Raw genomic sequence first — 14,472 nt, 5'->3', positions numbered from 1 at the left:
TGCAAACTATCTTTCATACTAGCAGAAGCCCCTCTCTGATTCTGTCCTGCCTCCACTGAAAAAAACAAGTTTTTCTTTTGCAGGATTTCTCCAGAGTTGCTTAACTCCAGATAGACTTTTGTTTTTGTGCTATTCATCCTGTTGGTCAAAGCTTTTGTTGTCGTTTACATTCAGTTCCAAGTTTGAAACTCCACATGTAACTTTCCATTTGAAGTCAGCTGCATTCTTGGAGATCAGATACACAGATAGATCTTTACTTTACATTAAAGTTTTTGCTTTCCATCTCTTACGTCTTCAGGGCATGTGGTTTGTTTTTGAATATACTGTTTATGTGCTTGGTTGATCACTTTTCTTCCTTGTTCAGCCATGGAGAAGAAAATGAAAGAAAGAGAAGAGAGAGAGCGCCAACTGATCGAGGCTAAAGCCAAACTCCAAAACGATATAGCCGAAATAATGAAATCCTCAGGAGACAGTTCTTCACAGCTTACAAAGATGAATGATGATCTCCGGCAAAAAGAGAAGTAATTTACCTTTCCTGGCACTTTCTGCTATCCTTGACCTGGTTGCCAGGAGCTGTGCATTTTCTCTGATTTTGTTTTGAGGAGGATGAGTTCATCTTACCAAACTCTCTTTAGTTGTGCATCTGGCTCTTGCGTTATAATACTTCTAAACTGTTCCTCATGTGTGGTCTGTTGATTTCAACCCAAGGAATGTGGGCAACATTAACCAAGGAATTTTGTTTTGTTTTGTTGCATGTGTTTTGGCTAGTAAGCAAAGCAAACCTTAGAGCAAGGTGGGTGGGGATCTCAGTGGCAGATCACCTGCGGAAGTCAGTTCTTGGTATCTCAGGTTCAGAAAGCTTCCTCAAGTTGAAGGTCCTTCCCAGCCCTGCCTGGAGATCCTGGAAGCAGAACAGTCTGCATGCATGTCATTAGAGCTGGGTGATATTTCAGTTCATCGTCTGAAACTGGAATGAAATTCAGATTGCGATACTGGTTTCAGACATTTTGAGCTAGCAATATATCACGGCTTCCTAGCCACTGCCAGCACAGTGCATTTAACTCCCAGCTGTCTGCCTGCCTGCCTGCCTGCCTGCCTCTACTGTGCTGGCAGCGGCCAGTGAGCCGCAATTTATTGCCAGTTCAAAGTGGCTGCTCACCTGCCTGTGTGTTTGCCTTTGCATGAGCAAGTGGGCTGCCTCTTTCCTTTCGGTTGGTTGCTCTTCCTGCAGCCAGCCAGGAGGGAAGAGGCTGCCAAAGGTGCAGGCAGGCGGATGGAGCACCTTCTCCGGCTCCCCTCGGCTGAGGCCAGGCTGCAGAGGGAGGGAGGAGGAGCTCCTTCACCCGAGCAAGCAGGCAACCTCCTTCCTTCCCTCCTGTTCACTCCTCCCTCCACAGCCCAGACGCTTTTTCAGCCCTTCTCAGTGTTATTTCAGACATCATGATATATCACTATATCACGATGGTTAGCTGGTGATATGTCACAATGTTGAAAACCAGATATTGCCCAACCCAACGTGTCATGTACTCTAGCGCTGGGCTACATTCCCTCCCAAAGATGGAGTTAGAAGGATATTCAGCAGCACAGATGGGGAAAGACCTTTGGATCAAGACCTGTAGAGCGGTATTGGGTTAAATGGACAAACGGTCTGCTTCAACAGAAGAAATATTTATCGCTCTGCCCCCAGCAAAATAGGTGTCCCTTGTGCGGACATGCTGGTTGCCAAGGAATCTAGGGTATGGCCAGGAATGATTTCTGCATGTCAAAGGGGTAAGCAGGAAAGTCTTGTTTGTTCGTTTTTTAAATCCCCACCCTCCCAATCTGAAAGCAGTCCAGAACTGCGAACTGTGTGTGCATTGAGGACAGAGAGCAGTGTGCAGGTACCACCTCGTCACCCAGCCAGGGCTGAAAATTAAAGTGAAGAGAACCAAATTGCTTGTGCTTAGCCTTAGCTGAAACAATGAAATTTGCTGCCATAAGCAGTGGCGGGAGACACCAACTTAGATGGCTTTAAAAGGGGCTTGATTAGACAGATTCGTGGGTGATAAGGCTATCCATGGCTATTAATCTTGATGGAGGATCAGAGGTGGAAGCCTCTGGATACCAATTTTATGTATTTATTTATTTCATAAAATTTATACCACTTGACTGTAGGAAAAAAACCTCAAATTGGTTTACAAAGAATAACCACTAAAGTTTTTACAACCATAATTAGAAACATGCAAAAGGTTAAAATGCCAGTAAAGTAAAACTAATTTGAACTCATACAAACTTTCTAAACATCTGGGTAGGCTTGTCTATTCTTTAAAAAAATACTTTATTCTTTGTTTGTTTTTAAAGTATTGTTTCAATATTGTTTCAATATCGTATTATCACTTCTTGATTTTAATTATCACTTGATTTATTCGTATTCCATACTGTCCTGCAAAGTTCAGTCTAGACTCATCAAAGCATTTAAATTTTTACAATGTATCTGTAAATACTCTTTAAAGACATTCCATTCTTTATTTAATCTCTATTTTGAATCATCTTTTAAACTTCCAGTTATTTTGGCTAGTTCTATATATTCTATCATCTACACTCTGCTTTTTAAGATGCTGTCTAGGTTTGTCATTGTTTTTCTCCCAAGACCAGGTGTCTTTTAAAATCTCTCACTACCTCCATTTCTTCCCCTTCTATTTGCCAGGAGGTGATGGGCCCAGTGGCCGTGATCTTCGTTTTTTGATATTGATCTTCAGACCATATTTTGCGCTCTCCTCTTTCACCCTCATTAAAAGGTTCTTTAATTCCTCCTCACTTTCTGCCATCAAGGTTGTGTCATCTGCATATCTGAGGTTGTTGATATTTCTTCCGGCAATCTTAATTCCGGCTAGGGATTCATCCAGCCCAGCCTTTCGCATGATGAATTCTGCATATAAGTTAAATAAGCAGGGAGACAATATACAGCCTTGTCGTACTCCTTTCCCAATTTTGAACCAGTCAGTTGTTCCATATCCAGTTCTAACTGTAGCTTCTTGTCCCACATAGAGATTTCTCAGGAGACAAATGAGGTGATCAGGCACTCCCATAGTTTGCTGTGGCACTTGCCATAGTTTGCTGTGGTCGACACAGTCAAAGGCTTTTGCATAGTCAATGAAGCAGAAGTAGATGTCTTTCTGGAACTCTCTAGCTTTCTCCATAATCCAGCGCATGTTTGCAATTTGGTCTCTGGTTCCTCTGCCTCTTCTAAATCCAGCTTGCACTTCTGGGAGTTCTCGGTCCACATACTGCTTGAGCCTGCCTTGTAGAATTTTAAGCATAACCTTGCTAGCATGTGAAATGAGTGCAATTGTGCGGTAGTTGGAGCATTCTTTGGCACTGCCTTTCTTTGGGATTAGGATGTAGACTGATCTTCTCCAATCCTCTGGCCACTGCTGAGTTTTCCAAATTTGCTGGCATTTTGAGTGTAGCACCTTAACAGCACCATCTTTTAAAATTTTAAATAGTTCAGCTGGAATACCATCACTTCCACTGGCCTTGTTATTTGCAGTGCTTTCTAAGGCCCATTTGACTTCACTCTCCAGGATGTCTGGCTCAAGGTCAGCAACCACACTACCTGGGGTGTACGAGACATCCAAATCTTTCTGGTATAATTCCTCTGTGTATTCTTGCCACCTCTTCTTGATGTCTTCTGCTTCTGTTAGGTCCTTACCACTTTTGTCCTTGATTATGGTACGAAATGTTCCTTTCATATCTCTAATTTTCTTGAAACAAAAAAAAATTCCTTCCAGTAGCACCTTAAAGACCAACTAAGTTAGTTCTTGGTATGAGCTTTCGTGTGCATGCACACTTCTTCAGATACTTCAGATAATTTTCTTGAACAGATCTCTGGTTCTTCCCATTATGTTGTTTTCCTCTATTTCTTTTCATTGCTCGTTTAAGAAGGTCTTCTTGTCTCTCCTTGCTATTTTTTGGAAATCTGCATTCAATTTCCTGTATCTTTCACTATCTCCCTCGCATTTTGCTTGCCTTCTCTCCCCCGCTATTTGTAAGGCCTCGTTTGTCAGCCACTTTGCTTTCTTGCGTTTCCTTTTCATTGGGATGGTTTTCGTTGCTGCCTCCTGTATAATGTTGCGAGCCTCCATCCATAGTTCTTCAGGCACTCTGTCCACCAAATCTAAACCCTTAAACCTGTTCCTCACTTCCACTGTGTATTCATAAGGGATTGATTTAGATTGTATCTTACCGGCCCAGTGGTTTTTCTAAGAAGCTGATGATCTGAGCCACAGTCAGCTCCAGGTCTTGTTTTTGCTGACTGTATAGAGCTTCTCCATCTTTGGCTGCAGAGAATATAATCAATCTGATTTCGATGCTGCCCATCTGGTGATGTCCATGTGTAGAGTCGTCTCTTGTGTTGTTGGAAAAGCGTGTTTGTGATGACCAGCTTGTTCTCTTGGCAGAACTCTATTAGCCTTTGCCCTGCTTCGTTTTGATCTCCAAGGCCAAACTTGCCAGTTGTTCCTTTTATCTCTTGATTCCCTACTTTAGCATTCCAATCCCCAATAATGAGAAGAACATCCTTCTTTAGTGTAACTTCTATAAGGTCTTGTAAGTCTTCATAGAATTGGTCAGTTTCAGTTTCTTCAGCACCAGTAGTTGGTGCATAAAGTTGGAGTACTGTGATGTTAAAAGGTCTGCCTTGGATTCGTATCAAGATCATTCTATCATTTTTGAGATTGCATCCCAGTACAGCTTTCACCACTCTTTTGTTGACTATGAGAGCCACTCCATTTTTTATACGGGATTCTTGCCCACAGTAGTAGATATGATGGTCATCCAAACTGAATTCGCCCATTCCCGTCCATTTTAATTCACTGATGCCCAGGATGTCAATATTTATTCTTGCCATCTCATTTTTGACCACATCCAACTTACCCAGGTTCATGGTTCTTACATTTCAGGTTCCTATGCAATATTTTTCTTTACAGCATTGGACTTTCCTTTCGCTTCCAGGCATATCCGCAACTGAACGTCCTTTCGGCTTTGGCCCAGCCGCTTCATCAGCTCTGGATCTACTTGTACTTGTACTCCGCTCTTCCTCAGTAGCATGTTGGACACCTTCCGACTTGAGGGGCTCATCTTCCAGTGTCATAACTTTTATACGCCTGTTGCCTTTGTCCATGGAGTTTTCTTGGCAGGGATACTGGAGTGGCTTGCCGGTTCCTGCTCCAGGTGGATCACATTTGGTCAAAACTCTTCACTATGACCTGTCCATCTTGGGTGGCCCTGCACAGCATAGCTCATAGCTTCTCTGAGTTATTCAAGCCCCTTTGCCATGGCAAGGCAGTGATCCATGAAGGCGCTTTCTTTTATACATTTTGGCTGATTTGGCCGGAGTCAGGTACCATTGGTAAAACATTTTAATCAGATTTTCTTTAAGAAATTCTTCCAGAAATTTACATGCGGTGAATTTTATTTCTACCTTCCAAAGTCTTTCCCACGCCTCCATTTGGATATTATAACTGAAGTCCTGGGCCCATCGAACCATAACTGATTTTACCTCCTCCTCCTTGACTTCCCACCCAATCAAGGAGGCGTTTTTCTTTCGATTGAATTAAATCTTTCTCTAATCTTGATTGCTCTGTTGCAAAACCTTTTTGTTTGTCTTTTCTAAATATTTCCTTATGTTGAAAATATTGGAGCCAGTTAGTTGTGTTCAGATCTCAAATTTCTTTAGGCTTAATTTATTATCTTTTTCTTCCTGAAAGGTTTTATTTCGGTTTTTTCCTCTGGCCCCATATTTTTAACTAACAAATTTGTGGTTTTTTTACAGTTAATTTGAAAACCAGCCGCTTGCCCAAATTCTTTTGTTTGATTTTTATTTATCTCAGTCACTTTTGGTAAACTTTCTTTGGGGTTTTCCGTAGTAATGATAAGGTCGGCTTGTCTAAATAAGAATGGCTGAAGAACAACAGTAGGATGGGACTGACTTCCTGCTCGTGTGCTTCCTAGAGACATCTGGTCAGCAGCTGTGAGGACAAGATACTGGACTGAATGGGGCCCTTGGTCTGATATAGCAGCCAGGCTCTTTTATTTTGTTTGCTTCTGTTTAGCTCGAGGCTTGAAGCTTCCTTGAATTCTTTGTAAACCTGTATCTAGTTTACATCTGTAAATTACGGCAAGGGAATGCAGAGGGAGGTAGAAAATGGAAGCATATGCTCCTCTTTGCCCTACTGTTCCTCTGCAAAACATTTTCACATGTCCACTTGTATGATCAGTGGGTAGTGATACCTGCACTGTCTGCTGCCATTCGACCTGAAATTCAAAAGTGTGTAAGCAAAATTCAAATTGTTTTTGTCCTTTGCATCCTAAAAAAGCAACATGGTCACAGTATAAAAACAACAACCTGACCCTGCCCTATGGACTTTGCCATCTATTCTTGGAGGGGAAGACAATGGAGGGAGGAAAGGGAAAAGCAAGGGTAAGAACAGACACATAGGGACACGCAGGGCTTTTTTTGCAGCAGGAACTTGGGGGAACTCAGTTCCGGTACCTCTCAGGTTGGTGCCATTTTTTAAAGGAAGATAATGCTTTTGTGCTATGAAGCACAGGCTTACAAGAGTTGACTCTTTCTTTTTGGTTATGATTCATTTTAGGCAGCTAGAGGAGCTTCAGCTTCAGCTCACCAAGGCAAGTGAGAGAGCTTCTCAGCTGCAGGAAAATTTGGAGCAGGCGACACGTAAAGCTGAAGAGGAGCAACAGGAAGCGCACAAGAAGCATCAGGCTGAACTGCAAAAGATGCAGGACAAATTAAGCAACCTGGTAAGAGCAGCTCATGGGCGTTTCTCCAGAGCGGCCAGGAAGCAACTCTAGGCCAGCACAAGCATTCTTGCTCTCTACTGATGGCTCAAGTAAATAGTGATGCTGGGAATAAATGCATCACTGCTCCTGCTAACTCAATTTCTCTCTCTTTAAAACATTCAAACCTAATTAGCCGTTCTGTAGCTTGAGATATTTATGTTGCAAAACATTGCTGCTTTACCGCTGATGCTGACTCTTCATCTCTTTGAAACCATTACACCAATGTTACTTACTTCAAGCTCTCTCTATGTCACGCGCGTGCACACACACGCACACACACAACCTATTTTACACCTAATAAACCACAAGGCTTCAAAGACACTGCTTACGCTAGATTTAGCACAGCTATTCTTTCAACTCTAATTCAAGAAAAATGTGCTCTTACATGATGAGAAAGCAATTGCAGAACACCATGGCTAGCTGTATAGGAAGGGAGCAGGACACTGTGCTGAACTGTATTGGCTCTCTGTATTCACAGGAGAAGAAAATTTTGACTGGCCAAAATCAGTATAAAGATCTGCAGACAACGCACAAAAAAACACATTCAGAGATGGCTGCCAAGCATGATGCAGCCATCAAGGAGCTTAAGCAACAACTTCAGGAAACGCAACAGCTATTGACAACAGCACAAAAGGTGAACAGTGACTTAGAAAAACAGACCAAGGAGCTGAAAAAGGAAGCAGAGCATGCAAAGGTGTGTATTTCTCTGAAACAGGTAGCCAAAGTTTGGACTTTTTTGGTGGCTCAATTACACTGTCCCAAACTCTCTGCATTTGCTTGATGGCTCTTTTAAGTCAGTATATGTCCATAGCTGACTAGCCCATCGAGCTGACATGGGAAAGGCATCAATTTTTGAGCCACTCACCCATGAGGGAGCTGTATGACTGGTACCTTGTCAGACTGAACTTTGGCTTCCCAAGCCTAATGGAACAAGCAGGGGCGTTGCAAGGGGGGTGCAGGGGGTGCAGTCTGCCCCGGGTATCAAGCCGGGGCAGGGTGTGACAAAATCTCCCCCGGCGGATCCGCACCAGGTTGCACCTCCTGCTGGGCTGCACCAAATGAATCATGCCTCCTGGCCAGGCCTCAACACCAGATCATGCCCCCCGGCCGGGCCGCTGCACCGAACTTTGCCTCTCGGCCTGGCCACAGCGCCAAATTGCACTTACAGGCTGTGTCGCAACACCAGATCATGCTCCCCAGTCAGGCATGATCGCCCTGCCCCCTGGGTCGGGCGTTGTGGGATGGCTGGAGGAGGCAGGCAAGCAAACAACGGGGGGGGGATGGGCGCCATGTGCCCCATCCCATCCGTTCCTATGGGCAATTTGCCCCCCCCATGGGCGGTTCGCCCCACCCTCGCCCCGCACCAGGTGCCTGAGAGGCTTCCTCCGCCACTGGGAACAGGAACTCCTGTACAGTTTGCAGAGAGGCTTTGATGTTGACGCTTCCAAAATGAAGCCTGACACTGCCTTATGGGTCACTAAATCGCATAAAGGTCAATGCTAATTAGCTAATTCATATCTCAAGAGGTGACCAACACTTGAGCATTAGGGTTTTTGTATTTGTTCATCAGGCCAGTGTAATTCTCAGGTGTTGGCTACAGATTTTATGTCCTTTCTTTAGAAAGAGAAGCTGCTCAGAGGATGCAATATGCCCAGTATTATTACTTTTAAAATTTTCAAGAAGGACAAAGTCTTCCCAAGAATAAATTTAAGTGCAATTAGGCCCAGTTCAATGACATAGGAAGTAAATGTATTCTAGATCCTTTGTAGTCCTGTAATTTCTCATTCCCTTATTCTGTAGGTAACTGACTTTACTTTTTTAAAAAATTATTTTCATTGGATGCTTAAAAATCCCTTATCCCATTTGAAGTGGCAAAACAAGCTTTAGAGGTGGTGGGTTTTACTGGCATTTCTTACTGCTTGATACCCTGCAAAATGCTGTCCGTGTTCCACATTGTCCTTAGTGTGACTTGAATAGCCTAAATTTTATTTTTTGCATTTCCTTGACATTGTTCCTTGCGTTCATCTCCTATTCATTGCCTATGTGCTTTGAGCTTTATGTTTTATTACACTGGTAGTTGCATATGTATATGTTGACACACAGGCCAAAGGGCTATGAGCTGAGGTCCAATACTATATGGTTATTTGCATTTAATTACTACAATAAGGTACATATAAAATGCTCTCCACATAGGGGAGAAAAACTTGAAATACAGCTGTAAATTGCCATGTTCTAAAGGATGGATTTGCATTGTCACCAAAGCTGATATAAATTAAACTTTGAGACTACTGAGCTTTTCCCCTTTATTTGACATTTCATTAATACCACCATTGTAGGACTTTAACACCTCAGAAAAAATCATTTTAAATTGGAGCTGAGTGAATGACAGCCAGCTCACAAACTGGTGAAAATGCCTTTTAAAGATGGGACACTTTTAACATTAGCTATCATAACAGAATCATAGAGTTGGAAGGGACCACAAGGGTCATCTAGTCCGCTCCCTGCAGTGCAGGAATCTTTTGCTCAAACCCATGACCCTGAGATTAAGAGTCTCATGCTCTACCAACTGAGCTATCCCCTTCTCCTTATGGAGCAGTTCAGGGAAGTTTCCCCTGTCAGAGTGCCATCGGTCAGTGGTTGTGCCCTCGCTCATTCACCAGCTCAGCCTTGTTTCTTTGGGTTTCATGTTCATTGACAACTTGTCCAGGCACAACATGCAGAGTTCTTTCCTCTCAAAATTGGAAGCGGGGTTATATTTCAGCTGCAAAGAGTAGGTCAAAGATTGTGCCATCACTACTGCTCATGTTGAAATATAAATCTCGTTTTGACATTGCAGCAGATGTGGAAACTGAGCAAAGGATCTAATCTTGCTGCCTTTAAATAAGTTAGACTTTTACCTGCCTTGGCAAACACATGATTACAGCTTTTTGTCTAGCTAGAATCCCCTTCTATATTCCAGCTGCTGCATTGCCTTAAGCACTCATTTGATAGTTGGGCTGTGTGATCATTTGTGAGCTCAAAAGTTTATTAAAGACCATGCAACTTGTGAGCTTAAGACATTTCAATATAATGGCATTTGTTTAGCATTCAAAAGGATTTGGAAGTATTCAGCAGGGCTGTGTGTGTGTCATTATATACTTTTGTTTTTAAAAAACAACAGTAACGCTATTTGTCTTTAATCCACACTTTGCACTAGTCTGCTTGACTTCATTTTTTGTTTTTTGTTTCCCTATTCCCCATCCTTTGTTTCTTTAGTCCTTAACCTCTGTGTTAGCAGCAGCCAGAAAAGAGATTGAACTAATGTCAGAGGAGATGAGGGCTTTGATATCAGAGAAAGAAACCTTGGCACAGGAGGGGAATGCTTTAAAATTAGAAAAAGGTTCCTTGTTATCAAAACTTGTAGAGTTGGAGTCCAAGATTGGGTTATTAAAACAAGATCAGGAAAAGCTTTGGACAGTGAATGAAGAACTTAACCTGGAGAACAAAAAAATCATAAAGGAGAAACAAGAAGCTGAGAATAAAACGCAGCAGGAAAAAACTAAAAATGATGAATTAATTTCTGAGAAAGGAAAGTTGCTCTTAGAAATAGAGGCAGCCCAAGATGATCTTCTTAAAATCACTAGAGAGAATGATGCTCTACGCACCTCAAAGGTGGCTCTCCTTCGCCAGGTGGATGAGCTCCGGACCCATAGAGATGCCTTGGCACAGGAATGTCAGAAGCACGTCTGCCAAAGGGAAGAGCTCCAGGATTGTCAGAGAAAGCTTTCTGAGGAAAATGCTGCTCTTCTCAAAGATAAGGATGACGTCATTCAGAAGCTGAAGAGTTCTTATGAAGACATGGCCAGGGATCAAAAGGAGCTGCTTGAAGAAGTCACTTCCCTGGCTGCTGAGAGGGACTTGCTTCTGGGGAAACACTTGGATCTTGAAAACCAGAATGTGGCTTTGAAAAGAGAAAGGGATAATTTATTGCAGACTAGCCAGGATCTACAGTCAGATAAGGAGGCTCTCCTGAAAAGCCAGGAAGAGCTGCATAAAGGCTTAGAGCAGGCTCTAGATGAAAAGCAGAAGCTTGATGTGAAAAGTGAAGGCCTGCGCACTGATCTAGAAGCAGCAAATAAGGAGCTGAAAAAGGTCACCAAAGACAAGGTTCAACTGCAGGCTGCTCATGCCAGCCTTTCGAAGCTCCTAGAGGAGTTCAAGGCCAGTAGGGAGTCAACAGACTCTGAATGTATTCAGTTGCTGCAAGAGAAGGAAGCCTTGTTTTCTGCTGAGAGGAGACTTTCAAGTGAAAGAGAAGAGCTTTTGAATGAAAACAAGGCCCTTTCTGAAAAGCTGGCTAATGTCTCTGAAAATGCCACTCTTACCGAGAGGATGCTAAATGAAAAGCTAAGCCAGATGAGCGCAGAGAAGGAGTTGGCTTCTCAGAAGTCCTCAAAGCTCAAGAAGCAGAATGAGAACCTTCTGAAGGAAAAGGCCATTCTGGAAGCAAAATGTGCTGAGCTTCTGGCAGAGAAGCAGTCTGTGACCAAAGCCCTATGCGACTTGAAGAGGAAGCATGAATTGGACATCTCTGCAAAGAGGATGCTCACTCAAGAGAAGGCCAGACTCCAGGGCAGTGTTGAAACTTTGAAGCAAGAGCTTGACCAAAAAACGGAAGAAAACCAAGAGCTTGCCAGCTACAAGTGTGAGCTGTCCAAAATCCTGAAAGAGACCCAGAGTGCCAAAACAGTGTTAGAAAATGAGTATTCTGCTTTGCTTCATGCCAAGCAACTGTTAGCAGCTTCATTTAAAAGCAGTTCTTCTGAGAAAGAGCTACTGAGCCAAGAGAAGGTTCGGTTGCAGGAGGAATGTCAAAAGTTGAATAAAGAGTTCAAAACAGTCCATGATAATCTGATAATAGAACGGGACAGTAGGAAGCTGGAAAAAGAGTCCTTTGTGGTAGAGAACACACAGCTTCATAACAGTGTCAGCCAGTTAGAGAGTGAGAAGGAACAGCTAACATCCAAAAACAAGGAGCTGTTGGCTGAGAGGGATAAACTGAAACAAGAGAAGTTAAAATCTGAATCTAAGCTGGAGGAAATTATGAAGGAAAAGGAGATCCTTAGGGTCGAAACAGATCAACTCGCATCCAATATTGAGAAGTTGAAGGGTGAATTTGTGGCATTGACGAAGTCCAAAGCTGAGCTCCAGGAACTGCAAAGCTGCGTCTCCAAGATCCTAGAAGATCTCCGTTCCAGCCATGAAACATCTGAACTGGAACGTGTTAAACTTCTTCAGGAGAATGAGATTCTGCTTTCCGAGCAGAAACATCTGATCACAATAAAAGAAGAAATCTTGAAAGAGAAAGAAAAGTTCTCTGAAGACTACTATAAGCTTCATGAGGAGGTAACACTTCTAGCACAGGTCAACAGTGAGCTGTCAGCCAGCCTCTTGGCATCTCAGAATAAAAACCTGGTGCTCCAGAAAGAAAAGGATGAGCTTATCTTGAAACTGAAAGAATTCGAGAATCTTCAGGCACATGCGGTAATGCAAAGATTTGAGGTATCAAGACACTGATAAATCAGTCGAGTATAGTTACTAACACCCAACACTAACTCCAGTTGTTTCGGTGTCTGCACTTAATTTTGCACGATCCAGCACCTTGGCTCAGTCTGAACACCCTCCTTAATTATCTTGCTCACAGAGTATTTACCTCTTTGTGAATATCAAAAAAACCTCTCACCTGCTGTAAGAATCAGGCAGGGGAGGAGAAAATATCACACCCAACTTTCAAGGGCCTCACAGCTATTGAATGTTGCAAGGCAATTTTTCAGTTGTGAATAAAAAGGCAGGTTTCCAGATCTGCGGGAGCTTAAAATTACAGACCCCTGTATTGGCACATGGAACCTCCTTAAATGTACACTCAAATTGTTATCCAAAAATTAGTTGTTAAAACTTCCTCCAAAGCCTTCTTACTCTTAATTGGATAAAAGGCAGCAGGACACTCACTGTCCAAGCAGAATAGCTTCTGTGACAAAGGATTTGGCAATGTCTGTTATCTTTTTATTCACAGTAGGCTTTGCATTCTCTACCAACTGAGCACAAAATGGAATTTTGAGACCTTCCTCTCTGGGCTTCATAAACCATAAAGTTTTTATTCCAAGGACTATTTCAGATCATCTTTCTTGGGTCTGAAGCTTTTGCTTTGCTCCCCAAAAGGCATCACAGTACTAAAAGTTTGCAACCATATATTTGCCCCATCTCTTAACTTCAGTGTTTTCTACCAAATTCAGATGCAGGGCTGCTGTCCTGATATCTCAGTACTATGAAAGTGCAAAGAGGACAAATGACAAATCTGTTGGTAGTGAATATTGCTGGAACTACTTTTTTTTTTTTTTACAAAATTTAAAAGGATGGCATAATTAGGGCTACCAGTCTCACCTGAAGACTGACACTAGCATGGGACTGTAATTTGTGCATGGAATAAGATGACTGATAGATTTAATTCAATATATTTTGCAAAGTTCTGGGATGCAAACACAGGTAGAAATGGAGTGCTTGTGATTACAACTAGCAAGCGGCTTGCAGTCAGTTTATGTGGCCTCTACATGCTGCTAAAGAGAAATCCCATTGGCTTGAGGAACAATCTGTGGAGTAGGCAATCTATAAATTTGTATCCAGAGTCTGGCATGGTTTTGCACAGGATTTGATGTGGCTTTTTATCTCGTAGACTGCACAAACAGCAGAAGATGCTTTGCAGATAGTTGAGCAGGTGACCAAAGAGAAGGAAGTCCTTCATAAAGAGAAGATGGAAACTTTGACATCCCTGGAGGATTCCAGGCAGGCTAATCAGAAGCTGCAGAAGGAGGTAAGCAAACCCAAATCCTGGCTGTTTGATAAAATGTGTGTCACTCAAAGCCGGAGAGCCTGGTTCTTAAATCTCTCCTGCAGATAGCTGGGTATCCAAGGGCAGGTCAGTGAAATGTTTCTGAATAGTGCATCCAGTCACCATGAGATGGAAGGGGCCGTAGCTCAGTGACAGAATGGGTGCTTTGTTTGCGGGAGGTCCCCGGCCCAGTGTCTGGCATTTCCATTTTAGAAAAGGGGTCATATAGCAGATGATAAGGAAGAAGCCACTGCCATTCAGAGCAGATGTTACTGGGTGGACTCCCCCTGGGCACAAGGCAGCTTCTTCGTTATCAAATGACAAATGGCCAGAGCCTAAATCCTAGTAGCCTTTGGTAGAGGGAATGCCACTCCCTTTTCCCTTTTTTTGCCCCAGTGTGCTGAACATTATAGAGAATGTGTATCTTCTGGTGGTATCTGTAAATAATTTTACCTCGGAACAAATGAAGCTGGTTTATGTAGAGTCAGACAGAGGTCTCCATTCTGTTTACTCTGAGTGGTGACAATTCTCCAAGATCTCAGGCAGTTTGGTTCTGGACCCTTATCCTGGGAGCATGATGTAGGAAACCCATAAAAAGGAAAGCAGTGCACAGCCTCCGATTATTTTATTTACAATCTGATTTCCTTCAGTATTGTTAATTGGCCACAAACAACACTTAAACTTGAAAGTCTCCCTATTACTCAGTTCACTTTCTGGACTGTGGAGGGTGTGTCAGCTGCCCTGGTGCCCCGCAGACAGTGGCGTTG

At 42.9% G+C, this 14,472-nt stretch overlaps 1 protein-coding gene across 41 annotated transcripts in view; it reads left to right on the top strand.

Annotated features, from left to right (window-relative positions):
• CLIP1 (CAP-Gly domain containing linker protein 1) overlaps positions 1-14,472 on the top strand; it is a 103,854-nt gene that overhangs the window by 55,616 nt on the left and 33,766 nt on the right. For 27 of the 41 annotated variants that reach the window (XM_083716763.1, XM_083716760.1, XM_083716758.1 and 24 more), the window contains 5 exons: positions 365-521; positions 6,636-6,801; positions 7,319-7,534; positions 10,096-12,381; positions 13,550-13,687. In XM_083716763.1, the coding sequence (XP_083572889.1) occupies positions 365-521; positions 6,636-6,801; positions 7,319-7,534; positions 10,096-12,381; positions 13,550-13,687 (2,963 nt within the window). The remainder of the gene's footprint in view (positions 1-364; positions 522-6,635; positions 6,802-7,318; positions 7,535-10,095; positions 12,382-13,549; positions 13,688-14,472) is intronic. The other 14 variants (XM_083716784.1, XM_083716783.1, XM_083716781.1 and 11 more) reach the window with 1 other exon arrangement.

Source organism: Podarcis gaigeae (assembly GCF_964106915.1).
Source record: "Podarcis gaigeae genome assembly, chromosome: 16".
Taxonomy (NCBI): Eukaryota; Metazoa; Chordata; class Lepidosauria; order Squamata; family Lacertidae; genus Podarcis; species Podarcis gaigeae.
This window is presented reverse-complemented; position numbering and strand designations above follow the sequence as displayed.